A 22,252-nucleotide genomic window follows, 5' to 3' on the forward strand; every position below is an offset into this window, starting at 1 on the left:
AATGTTTCATTAAAAGAATCGGGTAAAATCAGTAAAACCCAAAAGTTTAATAACATCACGGAAAATTGAGCATTCTGCATTGTTTTTTCTAATCTATGTCCAGGCAGTTTTCCAAAAAGGACATTTGGAGACTCCAAAAGGACACATGGAAACTAAGTGATATTATTTATCTTTTTTTTAAAGATATTTTTTAGACCTTTTTCAGCTTTATTGGACAGTATATAGTATAGAGAGACAGAAAGAAAGGGAGCGGAAGACATGCGACAAATGTCAGACGGTCGGATTCGAACCGCCAACGTCGCGGCTCGCAATGAGCACGCGGTTAGTGCTCTACTGGCTGCGCCACTGAGACACCCTGATATTATTTATCTTGGAAAAAAAGTGTTTGCACTTGCCTCTGCCTGTCACCCTCCCCTACCAAACTGACTCCCTCTCCTTGCAGCTATCCTCAGACAGCAACAGGTCCAGAGGATCATAAAAAATAAGCATAATAATTACAATAATACCACCCTGTATACTAATATATTCACTGAGGTCCACTGATTGAAGTTTAACACCCCTCAACAAGTCAAACACATGCTATGTATTATTATTTATAAGCATAATGAATGATAATAAAATATTTTGAGCATGTATTTCGATGCTCTCGGATATTAAATGGGGTCATATCACTGATATTACCTCTAGTGTGTTGTCAATGTTGTTTTCACAGTCTTCCTCAGAAATATTCACCCAGACGAGAGATTCATTGGAACTCCTCCAAAGGAATTCCTTTAGTTGTAAAACGTCAACCTTTTTTGGCCTAAAATCTCAAGGACTGTTTTTGCTGAAGGGCAAGAGACTCCACAAGGGTAAATCTAACAAGTTACACATCGTTTTAACACCTTCATTTGGTATATCCTGTTATACTGATTGAAAATTTTGCCCTGAAAAAAGGAATGAATGCAAAAAAAACTTTAGGGGTGAAGTAAGTCATAAACCTCTCCAAATACTTTACTGTAACTACCATAAATACAAATATTTAGTACATGTTTTTGTATCCATTTGAATGCACAGCCCAAATAAAGGGATGGTATTCTCATCTTGGCTTCATGAAAACCAATCACGACACTAAGTAATCGCATTGTGTGAGAGTCTTGAGAAAGATGGAATATAGAAAGTTAATTGTCAAGGTGGAAAAGCACCTGCCTGTTGTAGCAGATAGTTGCTGCCTGTTGTAGCAGATATTGCACAATATAACCCATTTAATTCATTTGGATGTTATGCAGATTTTCTCAGGGAAAGCAAGTATAGAGAGCATGTCTCCAAAAACCTAGCTGGGCTCATTAGACTGCATTTAATTTCATTTTATTTAAAAGTGTTTTTTCCCCAGAAAATAATTCAATTATTTTCGATGGCATACAATGTTTACTAATGCTTTACAAGTTATTTAAAAACGAAATAAATTTTGTTCAATGGAAAAACATATATTATAAAATAAAACATTTGAACAACCAAATTTAGGAGGTTGGTTTCCTAGAGGAAAACCGCATGTATGTATATGTATAATTTGTCCACCCCTGCTGCATGCTTTTTATACATTCAGTTGAGATATTTCAGATATTTTCCTTAATGAGCTGGTGGTGTACAGGGCTACCTAATAAAGTGGTCAGTGAGTGTATATATGTGCTCAAGCGTTTTGGCAGTGAAAATCATTTTGCCTCTGTGCTTATTTGCATAATACTTACATAATACTAAGTACACAAATTGTCTTCAGTCAATTTTATATTTAGATTTCAGCTATATGGAGCTTATTGGGCAAGGAATTACCTTTCGGACACTGAAGGGCCTCAGAAAGCATGCACAGTAACAGACTGCTTTCTTTAAAGAAAAAAAGACCTGAAACCAGCAGAATGAGGTTAATTAAATGGTTTATTTGTAGTTTGTTTTGTAGCTGAATCATTTAAAAGAAAAAAGACAAAACCATTTCTACATCCCAATGACTCTTAAAGAAATCAATTAGTTGTTACTGAGAAATGAGGAAAATAAACATTACATATGTTTCTCCCTTAGTGAAAGCACTGTCTTTAAGCGGCAGCATCACATAATAAATTCATTCTACATACAAGTGGCATTACAACACAGCATCACAACTAACACTTTCCTACCCTCACCAAAAAAACCACCACAGCCTTTCTATGAGAGAGAGAGAGAGAGAGAGAGAAAGGGAGATTCACCACAAGGCAGATGGTTTAGAGGGAATGGTTGTGCAGTTGCAGGTCAGCTTTCAGTCTTGTGTAGACTACAGCTGAGTAAATGCATTTAAGGCCACAACACTCTAAAGGCTGCATTTCATCACATTGTATGATTCCTCAGTAGACATTTGACACCATGGGAGCTATAATTTACTGTCTATTCAAATCCACATTAGAAATCTTTGTATTCATTTTGAATATGTATTTTACTTCCTCATGACACATTACAAAAGACAAAACATGAAAATATTATATTATACAAATAACCATAGGGGCCACCTTGATGTCACACTAGGACACTGCCTTGCAGTTTTAACTTTAGCCTTAGACCTCAAGTCAACATATACTATGCATTTACTCTCCCATTCTGTTCATATACATATGTTTTCCATGTTGTGTAGCCATTGTTTTATAAAGCAGTCCTGATGTGTGGCAGTATTCTAGTGCAACTTAAGTCCTAACAGCAGTTAAGTAGTATGCACAAACATACATCATTGATTCTCTTTGCAATTATGGTCACTACCAGCATTGGTGTTGTTTCTCTAACTGAAAATGTAAAAATGTAGCTCTCTGGAAAGTATACATTTTGCGGCATAGGTTACATTATTTAAGCTCCAAAATAAAGGCAAATAAAACATTTGTTTATATATAAAAATGATGCTGCTCTGCATTTATATATATGCATGTATATAGACACACATCCTTGTAAAGAACCATTTAAACCATAGTATTGCTTTTGTTTTTGACTTCGGACTAGTTTCTTTTTTACATTTCAAAGATACAAAAATAGCATGACTAATATCATTTTTTAAAGTACAGAAACTGAAACCTTTTTTACTTTGGATATTTGCATACAAGGCATTGTGTAGGGAGGGAAGAAAAAAGTGAAATTGGGTATGTTCAATAAAATATAATTATATACAAAAAAAGTTTTCAAAAATACAAAACTGATTTGTCCTATTTACAGTTAAAAGTTTGACTTTTGAAAAAAAAAAGAAAAAAACATGCTCCAGTGTGATTAGTTAAGGTAAATATGTATGTGTGTGTGAGGCAGGGGGGTTAATTGAAAGACAATCTGGTTATTTCTGTAACATTGCCTAAATGTTGTACTGGAGATAAGTTTTGAAAATCAGCCTGAATTCTTTGCCCCAATTTAAAAAATTTGAGATGATAGTGGTGGGACTTAGGTAATGATGATCAGGAGAAAGCTATGGGTGGGTGGAATACGTTTTGTAGGGTTGGTGTAGGGGGGGCAGGATCAGACACAACGGCCACACTACTTCTTTGGGGAAACCGCTAACTCAACACGCGGGAATCGGAAGCCCGTTTTAGTCCCACTATCACTGCTGGAGGATGAGGAGATTCTGGACTTCTTAGATGGGAGAGAAACACCTCCACTTCCCTCTACTCTTGCTTCACCCTCTTCACCAAATGTCACTTCATAGGAGCCTTTGGACTTGGAGCCAAAGCCACCAAAAGTGCCAAACTTCAACTTTCCCTTCTTTCCCTTGGCCTTGATACCCCCTGTATCCAGGGAGACGTCCCCACCCTCAGCCTGTAAGTGCCCAGTAGGAGAGGAGGAGGCCAGACCTCCCTCATCACTCAATGAGGAGGAACGATGTCTTGATTTCTTGAACAGATCGAGTGAGGCAGACTTGCTCTTAGATGACACATGTAATCCAGCACCTCCTTCAATCTTGCCACTAAGCAATTCTCCAGAGCTCAGACTCAGTCCTTTGGAGCTTTTTACACCTGACAGTTCCACCTCTGGTCCATGAAAGCTCAGATCACTTGCACTGTCTCCCTTGATTTTAGACTTGCCAAAGAATTTGGGCATCTTTACTTTGGTTTTTGCACCCCCACTGGACTTTATCTCAGGGGTGTGCACATCAAGATCCGGGGTACTGACATGTCCGCCAGCTGAAGGGCTTTGGATGTTGATGCCAGATGCCCCTCCTGTTCCAATGTCTACTCCCATCTCAGGACCTTCCAAGTGAGGCAGGGAAATGCCAAACTTGGGAACTTTGATCTTTGGAAAGGTGACCTTGCCCTCTGGGAATTCAATTCCACCTGACATTTCTGTGTCCATTCCTGCCTCCCCTTTGATGTCCAGCCCTCCACCTGTGATTTGTGGTCCTTTCAGACTCAACTCTGGAGTACCTACTTTCAGAGTGGGCCCTTCTCCGGATATCTCGCCTCCACAAGTGTCAAGACCACCACTGATTTGTGGACCTTTCATGTTGACATCAATGTCAGTACCCTCCAGCTTTGGACTCCCAAAACTAAACTTAGGCATCTTAAACTTGGATTTCTTCCCTTTTAATTCTGGTGCTTCCAAATCTAGTTCGGGTGTCTTAATATCTATGCTCGGGCCCTTTACATCACCTTTTGGACCTTTAATGTCAACATCCACATCTCCCTTAACTTTTGGGCCTTTTACACGGAAGTCCAAATCAGGCAATGAGATCTTAGGGCCAGATATGGATGGCATACTAAATTTGGGCCCCTCAACCTTACCATCAAGTCCTTCAAATCCTAGCTCTGGACATTTCATATCAACGTTTGGCCCTTTGACATCAATATCAGCTGTGGGGAGGCTCATGTCCATATCTGAGCCTTGAATATTAGGACCTTTAAACCCAATCTTTGGAATTTTTATTCCACTGCCAGCTCCAATATCTGGACCCTCAAAACTTGCATCTCCAGAAAGGTCCATATCTCCTTTTATCTTTGGTCCTTCAAGATTGAGATCAACATCAGGTAGAGAGATCTTTGGTGCTTTTATATCAAAGGATGGCATCTTAAAACTTGGACCCTTGATCTTTCCATCGGGCCCATTGATGTCTACATCTGGCCCCTCTACATCTGCGCTTGGAACTTTCAAATCCCCTGATATGTCAATATCACCTTTGATTGTAGGTGCCTTTAAGCTGATACCTGGTGCAGTAATCTTTGGTGCATTAATGTCAAGAGATGGAATCTTGAATGACGGACCTTTAATATTTCCATCAGGACTATCAATGTCTATGCCTAGGTCAGCAGTGGGGCCCTTTATTCCACCTGAAACACCCATGTCTCCCTTAACTCTGGGTCCTTTAAGGTTCAGGTCAATATCTGGTACAGTTATCTTGGGTGCCTTGACGTTAAATGATGGCATCTTCAATCCTGGACCTTTAATGTTCCCCTCTGGTCCTTCTAGGTCTACACTGGGACCCTCTACATCAACTGTGGGTCCCTTTATTTCCCCAGAAACCAAGTCACCTTTGATTTTGGGTCCCTTCAAATTTAAATCAGGAACAGATAGTTTTGGTGCTTTAATATCCAAGGAAGGCATCTTGAAGCCAGGGCCCTGCAACTTTCCTCCAGGTCCTTCAAATTCAACATCAGGCCCATCAAACTTCAGCTTGCCTTTAACATTCGCACCTTCAATGTTCATACCTGACATGTCCAAGCTGGCGTCCACATCAGGAGCATCAAACTGTGGACCCTTCAGATCAAATTCAGGGGCCTTGAGTTTTGGCCCTGAAATATTTACCTTGGGCAATTTGATTTTGGGTTTTTTCATTTTCACATCTGGACCCTCCAAATGAACATCTGGTAAGTCAATATCTGAACCTTTCATATCTGCTTTAAGGCTAGCTGAAGGTACATCCATATCAGAGGTCTTTAAAGTGCCAGAGAGGGAGCCATCACCCTTAACCTTTGGGGATTTTATATCAAACTCAACATCAGGGAAATGTAGCTTCCCAAATAATGGTTTCTTTACTTTGGGGCCTTTCAGATGAAGCTCAGGTGAGTCAACTTCCAAATCAATGTCAGGTAAGTTAGCATCAATATTGACATCAGGCTTTTTTACCTTCCCTTTCATTTTAGGCATTTTAAACTTGCCCTTTTTCCCTTTTAGATTAATATCAATGCCAGGGCTTTCAAGATCAACATCAGCTTCAGGAAATTTGACATCTGCTTTAGGACTCTTACTACCTAAGTGGAATCTGGGCATCTTGATTTTAGGCATTTTGATATGTGCATCTGGACCTTCTAGGTTGACATCAGGAGCTTGGAGGTCAATGTCAGGACTGGGTGCTTTAAGATCAAGCTCTCCAGAAGGAAGCTCCACTTCTGGTCCTTCTATTTTCGGAAACTTCATTCCAAACTTGGGCCCTTTGAATTTTGGGAAATGTATCTCTGGCTTTTCAATGTTGAAACTGGGACTGTCAATATCAATCTTTGGGACTTCAATGTTGACATCAGGTACTTCAAGATCTAGACTGGGCCCTTTTACATCTCCCTCTACTTTAGGTCCTTTTATATCTGGTCCTTTTATGCCACCTCCTATTTTGGGGCCTTTGATATTGAATTCTGGCATCTTGAATGAAGGACCTTTGAATTTACCTCCAGGCACGTCAACATCAACATCTGGAACTTCGATGTCCCCTTCAATATTTGGACCAGAGATGTCAATGTCTGGCCCTTCAATCTGAGGACCTTTTCCTCCAAACTTCGGCATTTTAATTTTTGGCATCTGGAATCCACCTTCTCCTTTCAGTTGAAGGTCTGGACCTTCAATGTTGACATCAGGTGCTTCAAGATCAACATTTGGCCCTTTTAGGTCACCTTCTATCTTGGGGCCTTTGAGACTGAATTCAGGCATTTTCATGTGAGGACCAGTGATAGTTGGCATCTTGAACTTGGGAACTTTGAATTTACCTCCAGGCACCTCAACGTCAACATCTGGAACTTCGATGTCCCCTTCAATATTTGGACCAGAGATGTCAATGTCTGGCCCTTCAATCTGAGGACCTTTTCCTCCAAACTTTGGCATTTTGATCTTTGGCATCTTCAGTCCACCTTCAATGTTCATATCAGGCCCTTCAAAGTCGACAGATGGCCCTTTGATGCCACCTTCTATTTGGGGACCCTTAAGGCCAAAGTCCACATCAGGAATACTAATATCTGGCCCAGATATTGATGGCAACTTAATCTTAGGGCCTTTGATCTTCCCTTCTGGTCCTTCAATGTCAAGGTCAGGTCCTTCCAAGTCACCTGAAATGTCAACATCAGGACCTTCAATTTTTGGACCTCTGAAGCCAAATTTTGGCATTTTAAGTTTTGGCATCTTGAATCCACCTTCTCCTTTCAGTTGAAGGTCTGGACCTTCAACGTTGACATCAGGTGCTTCAAGATCAACATTTGGTCCTTTTATGTCACCTTCTATTTTGGGGCCTTTGAGATTGAATTCAGGCATTTTCATGTGAGGACCAGTGATGGATGGCATCTTGAACTTGGGAACTTTGAATTTACCTCCAGGCACGTCAACGTCAAGATCTGGAACTTCGATGTCCCCTTCAATATTTGGACCAGAGATGTCAATGTCTGGCCCTTCAATCTGAGGACCTTTTCCTCCAAACTTTGGCATTTTGATCTTTGGCATCTTCAGTCCACCTTCAATGTTCATATCAGGCCCTTCAATGTCAACAGATGGCCCTTTGATGCCACCTTCTATTTGGGGACCCTTAAGGCCAAAGTCCACATCAGGAATACTAAAATCTGGCCCAGATATTGATGGCAACTTAATCTTAGGGCCTTTGATCTTCCCTTCTGGTCCTTCAATGTCAAGGTCAGGTCCTTCCAAGTCGCCTGAAATGTCAACATCAGGGCCTTCAATCTTTGGACCTCTGAAGCCAAATTTGGGCATTTTAAGTTTTGGCATCTTGAATCCACCTTCTCCTTCCAGTTCAATGTCTGGACCTTCAATGTTGACATCAGGTGCTTCAAGATCAACATTAGGCCCTTTTATGTCTCCCCCTACTTTGGGTCCTTTCAGATTAAGATTAAAATCTGGCATTTTGATGTCAGGCCCTGATATCTTTGGCATTTTAAATTTGGGTCCTTTAACATTTCCTTCAGGTCCTTCAATGTTAAGATCAGGGCTCTCAATATTCAGGTCTGGCATATCCATATCTATGTTTGGTCCTTTTATGCCACCTTCTATTTTGGGGCCTTTAAGATTGAATTCAGGCATTTTCATGTGAGGACCAGTGATAGAAGGCATCTTGAATTTGGGAACTTTGAATTTACCTCCAGGCACGTCAACATCAACATCTGGAACTTCGATGTCCCCTTCAATATTTGGACCAGAGATGTCAATGTCTGGCCCTTCAATCTGAGGACCTTTTCCTCCAAACTTTGGCATTTTGATCTTTGGCATCTTCAGTCCACCTTCAATGTTCATATCAGGCCCTTCAATGTCGACAGATGGTCCTTTTATGCCGCCTTCTATTTGGGGACCCTTAAGGCCAAAGTCCACATCAGGAATACTAAAATCTGGCCCAGATATTGATGGCAACTTAATCTTAGGGCCTTTGATCTTCCCTTCTGGTCCTTTAATGTCAAGGTCAGGTCCTTCCAAGTCGCCTGAAATGTCAACATCAGGGCCTTCAATCTTTGGACCTCTGAAGCCAAATTTGGGCATTTTAAGTTTTGGCATCTTGAATCCACCTTCTCCTTCCAGTTCAATGTCTGGACCTTCAATGTTGACATCAGGTGCTTCAAGATCAACATTAGGCCCTTTTATGTCTCCCCCTACTTTGGGTCCTTTCAGATTAAGATTAAAATCTGGCATTTTGATGTCAGGCCCTGATATCTTTGGCATTTTAAATTTGGGTCCTTTAACATTTCCTTCAGGTCCTTCAATGTTAAGATCAGGGCTCTCAATATTCAGGTCTGGCATATCCATATCTATGTTTGGTCCTTTTATGCCACCTTCTATTTTGGGGCCTTTAAGATTGAATTCAGGCATTTTCATGTGAGGACCAGTGATAGAAGGCATCTTGAATTTGGGAACTTTGAATTTACCTCCAGGCACGTCAACATCAACATCTGGAACTTCGATGTCCCCTTCAATATTTGGACCAGAGATGTCAATGTCTGGCCCTTCAATCTGAGGACCTTTTCCTCCAAACTTTGGCATTTTGATCTTTGGCATCTTCAGTCCACCTTCAATGTTCATATCAGGCCCTTCAATGTCGACAGATGGTCCTTTTATGCCGCCTTCTATTTGGGGACCCTTAAGGCCAAAGTCCACATCAGGAATACTAAAATCTGGCCCAGATATTGATGGCAACTTAATCTTAGGGCCTTTGATCTTCCCTTCTGGTCCTTCAATGTCAAGGTCAGGTCCTTCCAAGTCGCCTGAAATGTCAACATCAGGGCCTTCAATCTTTGGACCTCTGAAGCCAAATTTGGGCATTTTAAGTTTTGGCATCTTGAATCCACCTTCTCCTTCCAGTTCAATGTCTGGACCTTCAATGTTGACATCAGGTGCTTCAAGATCAACATTAGGCCCTTTTATGTCTCCCCCTACTTTGGGTCCTTTCAGATTAAGATTAAAATCTGGCATTTTGATGTCAGGCCCTGATATCTTTGGCATTTTAAATTTGGGTCCTTTAACATTTCCTTCAGGTCCTTCAATGTTAAGATCAGGGCTCTCAATATTCAGGTCTGGCATATCCATATCTATGTTTGGTCCTTTTATGCCACCTTCTATTTTGGGGCCTTTAAGATTGAATTCAGGCATTTTCATGTGAGGACCAGTGATAGAAGGCATCTTGAATTTGGGAACTTTGAATTTACCTCCAGGCACGTCAACATCAACATCTGGAACTTCGATGTCCCCTTCAATATTTGGACCAGAGATGTCAATGTCTGGCCCTTCAATCTGAGGACCTTTTCCTCCAAACTTTGGCATTTTGATCTTTGGCATCTTCAGTCCACCTTCAATGTTCATATCAGGCCCTTCAATGTCGACAGATGGTCCTTTTATGCCGCCTTCTATTTGGGGACCCTTAAGGCCAAAGTCCACATCAGGAATACTAAAATCTGGCCCAGATATTGATGGCAACTTAATCTTAGGGCCTTTGATCTTCCCTTCTGGTCCTTCAATGTCAAGGTCAGGTCCTTCCAAGTCAGGGCCTTCAATTTTTGGACCTCTGAAGCCAAATTTGGGCATTTTAATCTTTCCAGGTCCTTCAATATCAATATTTGGCCCTTTGATATCAATGTCACCTTTAGGAAGATTCATATCAACATCAGGACCTTCAATCTTGGGCACTTTGATACCAAACTTAGGCAACTTGAATTTTGGCATGTGAAATCCACCTTCAGGACCTTCAATATCTAAATCTGGACCTTCAATATCAACTTTTGGACCTTTGATTTCACCTTCAACCTTTGGCATTGACACATCCATATCTCCTTTCAGTTTTGGACTTTTAAGATTGAAATCCACATCAGGCATTGAGATTTTGGGTCCAGATATAGATGGCATCTTGAATTTCAGTCCCTTTATTTTACCATCAGGCCCTTCAATATCTATGTCTGGGGCATCAATGTCAACATCTGGACTTTCAATGTTAACTTTTGGGGTTTTGATATCAATGTCAGCTTTTGGAAGGTTCACATCAACATCGGGAACCTCAAATTTAGGACCTTTAAACCCAAATTTGGGCATCTTGAATTTTGGCATTTTAAATCCTCCTTCAGGGCCCTTTACATCGACATCAGGCTCATGAATGTCAACTTTCGGCCCTTTGACATCACCTTCAAACTTTGGTCCTGACATGTCCACATCGCCCTTGATCTTTGGTCCTTTCACGTTGAGATCAACATCAGGCATACTGATTTTTGGACTGGATAAGGATGGCAACTTGAACCTTGGTCCTTTGATTTTCCCTTCAGGTCCTTCAATATTCATTTCAGGACTAGGAATATCAACCTGTGGTCCTTTGATATTAATGTCAGCTTTAGGGAGATTTAGGTCAACATCAGGGCCCTCCACTTTTGGACCCTTAAATCCAAATTTGGGCATTCTAAATTTAGGCATCTTGAATCCACCTTCTGAACCTTCAATGTTAACATCTGGACCTTCAATATCAACTTTTGGAGCTTTGATTTCACCTTGGACCTTTGGCATTGACACATCCACATCTCCTTTCAATTTTGGCCCCTTCAGGTTGAAGTCCACATCAGGCATTGTCAATTTAGGACTTGGTATGGATGGCATCTTTATTTTTGGTCCTTTAATTTTACCACTGGGTCCTTCAATGTCAACTTCTGGCCCTTCAATATCAACCTTTGGTACTTTGACACCAACATCAGCTTTAGGAAGATTAATATCAACATCAGGACTTTCAATCTTTGGCACTTTGATACCAAACTTAGGCAACTTGAATTTTGGCATGTGAAATCCACCTTCAGGACCTTCAATATCTAAATCTGGACCTTCGATATCAACTTTAGGAGCTTTGATTTCACCTTCAACCTTTGGCATTGACACATCCACATCTCCTTTCACTTTTGGCCCCTTCAGGTTGAAGTCCACATCAGGCATTGCCAATTTGGGACTTGGCATGGACGGCATCTTGAATTTTGGTCCTTTGATTTTACCATCAGGCCCTTCTATGTCAACTTCTGGCCCTTCAATATCAACCTTCGGACCTTTGACATCAAACCCAGCTTTGGGCAGGTTAACATCAACCTCAGGACCCTGAACTTTGGGACCTTTCATTCCAAATGATGGCATTTTGAATTTTGGCATGTGAAATCCACCTTCAGGACCTTCAATATCTAAATCTGGACCTTCAATATCAACTTTTGGAGCTTTGATTTCACCTTCAACCTTTGGCATTGACACATCCATATCTCCTTTCAGTTTTGGACTTTTAAGATTGAAATCCACATCAGGCATTGAGATTTTGGGTCCAGATATAGATGGCATCTTGAATTTTGGTCCTTTGATTTTACCACTGGGTCCTTCAATGTCAACTTCTGGACCTTCAATATCAACCTTTGGTGCTTTGACATCAATGTCAGCTTCAGGAAGATTAATATCAACATCAGGACCTTCAATCTTGGGCACTTTGATACCAAACTTAGGCAACTTGAATTTTGGCATGTGAAATCCACCTTCAGGACCTTCAATATCTAAATCTGGACCTTCGATATCAACTTTAGGAGCTTTGATTTCACCTTCAACCTTTGGCATTGACACATCCACATCTCCTTTCACTTTTGGCCCCTTCAGGTTGAAGTCCACATCAGGCATTGCCAATTTGGGACTTGGCATGGACGGCATCTTGAATTTTGGTCCTTTGATTTTACCACCGGGTCCTTCGATGTCAACTTCTGGACCTTCAATATCAACCTTTGGTACTTTGAGATCAATATCAGCTTCAGGAAGATTAATATCAACATCAGGACCGTCAATCTTGGGCACTTTGATACCAAACTTAGGCAACTTGAATTTTGGCATGTGAAATCCACCTTCAGGACCTTCAATATCTAAATCTGGACCTTCAATATCAACTTTTGGACCTTTGATTTCACCTTCAACCTTTGGCATTGACACATCCATATCTCCTTTCAGTTTTGGACTTTTAAGATTGAAATCCACGTCAGGCATTGAGATTTTGGGTCCAGATATGGATGGCATCTTGAATTTTGGTCCTTTGATTTTACCATCAGGCCCTTCAATGTCAACTTCTGGTCCTTCAATATCAAGCTTTGGACCTTTGAAATCAAACCCAGCTTTGGGCAGGTTAACATCAACGTCAGGACCCTGAACTTTGGGACCTTTCAATCCAAATGATGGCATTTTGATTTTGGGCATCTTGAATCCACCTCCAGGACTTTCAATCTCTAAATCTGGACCTTCAATATCAACTTCTGGAGCTTTGATTTTACCTTCAACCTTTGGCACTGACAGATCCACATCTCCTTTCAATTTCGGCCCCCTCAGGTTGAAGTCCACGTCAGGCATTGTCAATTTGGGACTTGGCATGGACGGCATCTTGAATTTTGGTCCTTTTATTTTACCATCAGGTCCTTCAATGTCAACTTCTGGTCCTTCAATATCAACCTTTGGACCTTTGACATCAAACCCAGCTTTGGGCAGGTTAACATCAACCTCAGGACCCTGAACTTTGGGACCTTTCAATCCAAATGATGGCATTTTGATTTTTGGCATCTTGAATCCACCTCCAGGACTTTCAATCTCTAAATCTGGACCTTCAATATCAACCTTGGGAACTTTGATTTCACCTTCAACCTTTGGCACTGACACATCCATATCTCCTTTCAGTTTTGGACCTTTAAGATTAAAATCAGGCATTGTCAATTTAGGACTTGTTATGGATGGCATCTTGAACTTTGGTCCCTTGATTTTACCATCAGGTCCTTCAATGTCAACTTCTGGTCCTTCAATATCAATCTTTGGTGCTTTGACATCAATCTCAGTTTTAGGCAGGTTCATATCAACATCAGGGCCTTCAATTGTTGGCCCTTTGATACCAAACTTAGGCAGTTTGAATTTTGGCATATGAAATCCACCTTCGTGACCTCCAATGTCCATTTCTGGACCTTCAATATCAACTTCTGGAGCTTTGATTTCACCTTCAATCTTTGGCACTTGCACATCCATATCTCCTTTCAGTTTTCGACCTTCAAGATTGAAATCCACATCAGGCATTGAGATTTTTGGGACAGATATGGATGGCATCTTGAATTTTGGTCCTTTGATTTTACCATCAGGCCCTACAATGTCAACGTCAGGCCCTTCAATGTCAACTTCTGGTCCTTCAATATCAACCTTTGGACCTTTGACATCAAACCCAGCTTTGGGCAGGTTAACATCAACCTCAGGACCCTGTACTTTGGGACCTTTCATTCCAAATGATGGCATTTTGATTTTGGGCATCTTGAATCCACCTTCAGGACCTTCAATCTCTAAATCTGGACCTTCAATATCAACTTTTGGACCTTTGATTTCACCTTCAACTTTTGGCATTGACACATCCATATCTCCTTTCAGTTTTGGACCTTTAAGATTAAAGTCAGGCATTGTCAATTTAGGACTTGTTATTGATGGCATCTTGAATTTTGGTCCCCTGATTTTCCCATCCGGTCCTTCAATGTCAATTTCTGGTCCTTCAATATCAATCTTTGGTGCTTTGACATCAATCTCAGTTTTAGGCAGGTTCATATCAACATCAGGACCTTCAATCGTTGGCCCTTTGAAACCAAACTTAGGAAGTTTGAATTTTGGCATATGAAATCCACCTTCGTGACCTCCAATATCCATTTCTGGACCTTCTATATCAACTTCCGGAGCTTTGATTTCACCTTCAATCTTTGGCACTTGCACATCCATATCTCCTTTCAGTTTTCGACCTTCAAGATTGAAATCCACATCAGGCATTGAGATTTTGGGTACAGATATAGATGGCATCTTGAATTTTGGTCCTTTGATTTTACCATCAGGCCCTTCAATGTCAACTTCTGGTCCTTCAATATCAACCTTTGGACCTTTGACATCAAACCCAGCTTTGGGCAGGTTAACATCAACCTCAGGACCCTGAACTTTGGGACCTTTCATTCCAAATGATGGCATTTTGAATTTTGGCATCTTGAATCCACCTTCAGTACCTTCAATCTCTAAATCTGGACCTTCAATATCAACTTTTGGACCTTTGATTTCACCTTCAACCTTTGGCATGGACACATCAACATCTCCTTTCAGTTTTCGACCTTCAAGATTGAAATCCAAATCAGGCATTGAGATTTTAGGTCCAGATATAGATGGCATCTTGAATTTTGGTCCTCTGATTTTACCATCAGGCCCTTCAATGTCAACTTCTGGTCCTTCAATATCAACCTTCGGACCTTTGACATCAAACCCAGCTTTGGGCAGGTTAACATCAACCTCAGGACCCTGAACTTTGGGACCTTTCATTCCAAATGATGGCATTTTGAATTTTGGCATCTTGAATCCACCTTCAGTACCTTCAATCTCTAAATCTGGACCTTCAATATCAACTTTTGGACCTTTGATTTCACCTTCAACCTTTGGCATGGACACATCAACATCTCCTTTCAGTTTTCGACCTTCAAGATTGAAATCCACATCAGGCATTGAGATTTTGGGTCCAGATATGGATGGCATCTTGAATTTTGGTCCTTTGATTTTACCATCAGGCCCTTCAATGTCAACTTCTGGTCCTTGAATATCAACCTTTGGACCTTTGACATCAAACCCAGCTTTTGGCAGGTTAACATCAACCTCAGGACCCTGAACTTTGGGACCTTTCATTCCAAATGATGGCATTTTGAATTTGGGCATCTTGAATCCACCTTCAGTACCTTCAATCTCTAAATCTGGACCTTCAATATCAACTTTTGGACCTTTGATTTCACCTTCAACCTTTGGCATGGACACATCAACATCTCCTTTCAGTTTTCGACCTTCAAGATTGAAATCCACATCAGGCATTGAGATTTTGGGTCCAGATATGGATGGCATCTTGAATTTTGGTCCTTTGATTTTACCATCAGGCCCTTCAATGTCAACTTCTGGTCCTTCAATATCAACCTTTGGACCTTTGACATCAAACCCAGCTTTTGGCAGGTTAACATCAACCTCAGGACCCTGAACTTTGGGACCTTTCATTCCAAATGATGGCATTTTGATTTTGGGCATCTTGAATCCACCTTCAGTCCCTTCAATCTCTAAATCTGGACCTTCAATATCAACTTTTGGACCTTTGATTCCACCTTCAACCTTTGGCATGGACACATCAACATCTCCTTTCAGTTTTCGACCTTCAAGATTGAAATCCACATCAGGCATTGAGATTTTGGGTCCAGATATGGATGGCATCTTGAATTTTGGTCCTTTGATTTTACCATCAGGCCCTTCAATGTCAACTTCTGGTCCTTCAATATCAACCTTTGGACCTTTGACATCAAACCCAGCTTTTGGCAGGTTAACATCAACCTCAGGACCCTGAACTTTGGGACCTTTCATTCCAAATGATGGCATTTTGATTTTGGGCATCTTGAATCCACCTTCAGTACCTTCAATCTCTAAATCTGGACCTTCAATATCAACCTTTGGACCTTTGATTTCACCTTCAACCTTTGGCATGGACACATCAACATCTCCTTTCAGTTTTCGACCTTCAAGATTGAAATCCACATCAGGCATTGAGATTTTGGGTCCAGATATGGATGGCATCTTGAATTTTGGTCCTTTGATTTTACCATCAGGCCCTTCAATGTCAACTTCTGGTCCTTGAATATCAACCTTTGGACCTTTGACATCAAACCCAGCTTTTGGCAGGTTAACATCAACCTCAGGACCCTGAACTTTGGGACCTTTCATTCCAAATGATGGCATTTTGATTTTGGGCATCTTGAATCCACCTTCAGTACCTTCGATCTCTAAATCTGGACCTTCAATATCAACTTTTGGACCTTTGATTTCACCTTCAACCTTTGGCATGGACACATCAACATCTCCTTTCAGTTTTCGACCTTCAAGATTGAAATCCACATCAGGCATTGAGATTTTGGGTCCAGATATGGATGGCATCTTGAATTTTGGTCCTTTGATTTTACCATCAGGCCCTTCAATGTCAACTTCTGGCCCTTGAATATCAACCTTTGGACCTTTGACATCAAACCCAGCTTTTGGCAGGTTAACATCAACCTCAGGACCCTGAACTTTGGGACCTTTCATTCCAAATGATGGCATTTTGATTTTGGGCATCTTGAATCCACCTTCAGTACCTTCGATCTCTAAATCTGGACCTTCAATATCAACTTTTGGACCTTTGATTTCACCTTCAACCTTTGGCATGGACACATCAACATCTCCTTTCAGTTTTCGACCTTCAAGATTGAAATCCACATCAGGCATTGAGATTTTGGGTCCAGATATGGATGGCATCTTGAATTTTGGTCCTTTGATTTTACCATCAGGCCCTTCAATGTCAACTTCTGGCCCTTGAATATCAACCTTTGGACCTTTGACATCAAACCCAGCTTTTGGCAGGTTAACATCAACCTCAGGACCCTGAACCTTGGGACCTTTCATTCCAAATGATGGCATTTTGAATTTTGGCATCTTGAATCCACTTTCAGTACCTTCAATCTCTAAATCTGGACCTTCAATATCAACTTTTGGACCTTTGATTTCACCTTCAACCTTTGGCATTGATACATCAACATCTCCTTTCAGTTTTCGACCTTCAAGATTGAAATCCATATCAGGCATTGAGATTTTGGGTCCAGATATGGATGGTATCTTGAATTTTGGTCCTCTGATTTTACCATCAGGTCCTTCTATGTCAACTTCTGGTCCTTGAATATCAACCTTTGGACCTTTGACATCAAACCCAGCTTTGGGCAAGTTAACATCAACCTCAGGACCCTGAACTTTGGGACCTTTCATTCCAAATGATGGCATTTTGATTTTGGGCATCTTGAATCCACCTTCAGTACCTTCGATCTCTAAATCTGGACCTTCAATATCAACTTTTGGACCTTTGATTTCACCTTCAACCTTTGGCATGGACACATCAACATCTCCTTTCAGTTTTCGACCTTCAAGATTGAAATCCATATCAGGCATTGAGATTTTGGGTCCAGATATGGATGGTATCTTGAATTTTGGTCCTCTGATTTTACCATCAGGCCCTTCTATGTCAACTTCTGGTCCTTCAATATCAACCTTTGGACCTTTGACATCAAACCCAGCTTTGGGCAGGTTAACATCAACCTCAGGACCCTGAACTTTGGGACCTTTCATTCCAAATGATGGCATTTTGATTTTGGGCATCTTGAATCCACCTTCAGTACCTTCAATCTCTAAATCTGGACCTTCAATATCAACTTTTGGACCTTTGATTTCACCTTCAACCTTTGGCATGGACACATCAACATCTCCTTTCAGTTTTCGACCTTCAAGATTGAAATCCACATCAGGCATTGAAATTCTGGGTCCAGATATGGATGGCATCTTGAATTTTGGTCCTCTGATTTTACCATCAGGTCCTTCTATGTCAACTTCTGGTCCTTCAATATCAACCTTTGGACCTTTGACATCAAACCCAGCTTTTGGCAGGTTAACATCAACCTCAGGACCCTGAACTTTGGGACCTTTCATTCCAAATGATGGAATTTTGATTTTGGGCATCTTGAATCCACCTTCAGTCCCTTCAATCTCTAAATCTGGACCTTCAATATCAACTTTTGGACCTTTGATTCCACCTTCAACCTTTGGCATGGACACATCAACATCTCCTTTCAGTTTTCGACCTTCAAGATTGAAATCTACATCAGGCATTGAAATGTTGGGTCCAGATATGGATGGCATCTTGAATTTTGGTCCTCTGATTTTACCATCAGGTCCTTCTATGTCAACTTCTGGTCCTTCAATGTCAACCTTTGGACCTTTGACATCAAACCCAGCTTTGGGCAAGTTAACATCAACCTCAGGACCCTGAACTTTGGGACCTTTCATTCCAAATGATGGCATTTTGATTTTGGGCATCTTGAATCCACCTTCAGGACCTTCAATCTCTAAATCTGGACCTTCAATATCAACTTTTGGACCTTTGATTTCACCTTCAACCTTTGGCATGGACACATCAACATCTCCTTTCAGTTTTCGACCTTCAAGATTGAAATCCACATCAGGCATTGAAATTCTGGGTCCAGATATGGATGGCATCTTGAATTTTGGTCCTCTGATTTTACCATCAGGTCCTTCTATGTCAACTTCTGGTCCTTCAATATCAACCTTTGGACCTTTGACATCAAACCCAGCTTTTGGCAGGTTAACATCAACCTCAGGACCCTGAACTTTGGGACCTTTCATTCCAAATGATGGAATTTTGATTTTGGGCATCTTGAATCCACCTTCAGTCCCTTCAATCTCTAAATCTGGACCTTCAATATCAACTTTTGGACCTTTGATTCCACCTTCAATCTTTGGCATGGACACATCAACATCTCCTTTCAGTTTTCGACCTTCAAGATTGAAATCTACATCAGGCATTGAAATGTTGGGTCCAGATATGGATGGCATCTTGAATTTTGGTCCTTTGATTTTACCACCTGGTCCTTCTATGTCAACTTCTGGTCCTTCAATATCAACCTTTGGACCTTTGACATCAAACCCAGCTTTTGGCAGGTTAACATCAACCTCAGGACCCTGAACTTTGGGACCTTTCATTCCAAATGATGGCATTTTGATTTTCGGCATTTTAATCCCACCTTCAGTACCTTCAATCTCTAAACCTGGACCTTCAATATCAATTTTTGGGACTTTGATTTCACCTTCAACCTTTGGCATTGATACATCAACATCTCCTTTCAGTTTTCGACCTTCAAGATTGAAATCCACATCAGGCATTGAAATTCTGGGTCCAGATATGGATGGCATGTTGAATTTTGGTCCTTTGATTTTACCATCAGGCCCTTCAATGTCAACTTCTGGCCCTTCAATATCAACCTTTGGACCTTTGACATCAAACCCAGCTTTGGGCAGGTTAACGTCAACCTCAGGACCCTGAACTTTGGGACCTCTCGATCCAAATGATGGCATTTTGATTTTGGGCATCTTGAATCCGCCTTCAGTACCTTCAATCTCTAAACCTGGACCTTCAATATCAACTTTTGGGATTTTGATTTCACCTTCAACCTTTGGCATTGACACATCAACATCTCCTTTCAGTTTTCGACCTTCAAGATTGAAATCCACATCAGGCATTGAGATTTTGGGTCCAGATATGGATGGCATGTTGAATTTTGGTCCTTTGATTTTACCATCAGGTCCTTCAATATCAATCTTTGGTGCTTTGACATCAATTTCTGTTTTAGGCAGGTTCATATCAACATCAGGACTTTCAATATATGGCCCTTTGATACCAAACTTAGGCAGTTTGAATTTTGGAATATGAAATCCACCTTCCTGACCTCCAATGTCCATTTCTGGACCCTCGATATCAACGTCTGGTGCCTTGATATCAAGCTTTGGCCCTTTGATATCAATGTCACCTTTTGGCAGATTAACATCAAAATCAGGACCCTCAACTTTAGGACCTTTAATTTCAAATGTCGGCATTTGGATTTTGGGCTTCCTGAATCCACCTCCAGTACCTCCAATGGCCACATTCGGTCCTTCAATATCAATGTTTTGAACTTTGATCTCACCTTCTGTCTTTGGCCCAGACAGGTCAACATTCACTTTTGGGCCTTTGAAAGCCATGTCCCCTTGAACATCACAGCCCTCTGTCCCTTGTCCTTTTACTGCAAATGAGGGTATTTTCATTTTGGGGATCTTGAACTCAGAGATTTCTATGCCTGTGCCTACTTCATCTAATGTTTTGCTGTCTGCTTTTGGGGCTTTAATGTCTCCTTCAATTTTTATGCCCGGTTTTCCAGTATCAGGCATTGTCATAGCAATTTTTGGTCCTTTAATACTGGGCCCTTTACCTTTGATACTGGGGATTTTTATTCCTCCATCTGGTTCTTTGGTTTTTATATCTGGTGCTGCAATTTGAATGCTCCGAGTTACACCTTCTTTCTTTGAAGTTGCAGTATCACCTTTTAATTTTGGTCCTTTGATGTCAACCTTTGGACCTTTGATGCCTGGAATGCTCATGTCTACATTCTGGACACTGATGTCTCCAATTTCTGGTGCCCTCATTTTAATGTCAGTACTCTCTCCTTTAAGTCTAATAGAAGGCATTTTGGTTCCTTTGATATCACCATCTAGAGCACGACCTATATCTGTGCCAGGAGAAGTAACTCCTGCTGATATCAATGGTTTTTTGACATTGATGTCAATATTGGGACCTTCAATGTTTTGTCCTCTGGAGGCAGAACCAGATAATGAGATATCTGTTGTTTCAATCTTTAGTCCTTTCACATATGCATTAGCATCTCCTTTTATTTTTGGTGCTTCAATGTTAAATCTTGTTTTGCAAATGTCTGCCTTAAATTTGCCTGGCATGTCTGAAGCTTCAGAAAGACCAGCATTAATGTCCACATTGGGAGCTGTAATTTCTGTTGACATAGTGGAAGATGAAAGGTCTCCTTTGAAGCTGTGTCCTTTTAATTTGATGTCCATGTCTGAGATCCTGTGTGTTGGGACAGTTCCCTCAGGCCCAGAGATACTGAAACTCCCAGATGGTGCTCCTTTCATGTCATGCTCCACTGAAACCATTGACATTTTTACATCACCAGTATGGTCTTTAAAGTCCACACCTGGGCCTTTGCCACTTATCTTAGCCTCTGAGCTGCTGCTGATGCTCATGCCAGATACTCTACTGCTACCTTTACCCATGTCAACGGATCGCAGGTCTTTAGATCTTCCAGATAAAGAAACACTTACTGATCCCTTTTTTAATTCAGGTGATGTCATTTCCACATCACCAGCTGTGGTCCTACTTCCACTGAGTCGGACAGTCTCTCTGACTGTCACATTGGTACCTGGACCGCGAATACTGGTCTCATCTTGATGGGTCCCTCCAGAGATGTTGATCTCCTTCTGTAACTTATCACTTGAAATGCCAAAGCCAGGAACTTTGAATCTCAGCTCTTTGCCATCTCCCTCTACCTCTCTACTAATAGTAGTTGTCTTCGTGCTCCAGTGCTTCTCAGAGGAACCAGAGACTTGTGGTGCTGTGAATGTGATGTCCTCTACTTCATGGGCACCTTCTGCGGTTCCTCTTGTACCTCCGTAGATGGTGTGTGGCCCTCTGATTGAAGTATAACCAGTATCTGTTTCCCCTGACAGCTCATGGCGTGGGACCTTAATCTTGAATTCTGGGCTGGAGAGGTCAATTTGCTGGCTAGAGTCCCCTGGCACGTCCACAGTGTAGGTGGTTATACGACGGGTGATGGTGGTGATGGTGCTTCCATCACTGCTAGTGCTGCTGTGACGTTCTGTGCGCACATCCACTCCCTCAGCCAGGTCCTCAGACTTCAGCCTGGGCTTGATTTTCTTGGTGTAGATTCTCCTATAGTCTTCATCATCTCCACTCTGAAAGATAAATGGTGAATTGAAGGTGACTAACACAAATTCCATCTATGAAATGGTCCAGAACTAGTTTAAAGCAAGAATCATGATTAATTACCCTTAACATGGAGTGATTATAATATTTTGTTTATGATTC

At 41.2% G+C, this 22,252-nt stretch overlaps 1 protein-coding gene across 2 annotated transcripts in view; it reads right to left on the bottom strand.

The window, feature by feature from the left end:
* Window positions 1-1,893: 1,893 nt before the first annotated feature.
* Window positions 1,894-22,252, bottom strand: part of ahnak (AHNAK nucleoprotein) — a 50,743-nt gene continuing 30,384 nt past the window's right edge. The window contains exons 6-7 of one of the 2 annotated variants that reach the window (XM_061236808.1): window positions 16,899-22,119; window positions 1,894-16,601 (exon numbers count right to left, since the gene is read on the bottom strand). In XM_061236808.1, coding sequence (XP_061092792.1) covers window positions 3,511-16,601; window positions 16,899-22,119 — 18,312 coding nt within the window. In that variant the 3' untranslated portion in view covers window positions 1,894-3,510. Of the gene's footprint in view, window positions 22,120-22,252 lie in introns of both variants that reach the window. The other variant, XM_061236807.1, reaches the window with a different exon arrangement.

Source organism: Conger conger, chromosome 3 (genome assembly GCF_963514075.1).
Source record: "Conger conger chromosome 3, fConCon1.1, whole genome shotgun sequence".
In the NCBI taxonomy this organism is placed as follows: Eukaryota; Metazoa; Chordata; class Actinopteri; order Anguilliformes; family Congridae; genus Conger; species Conger conger.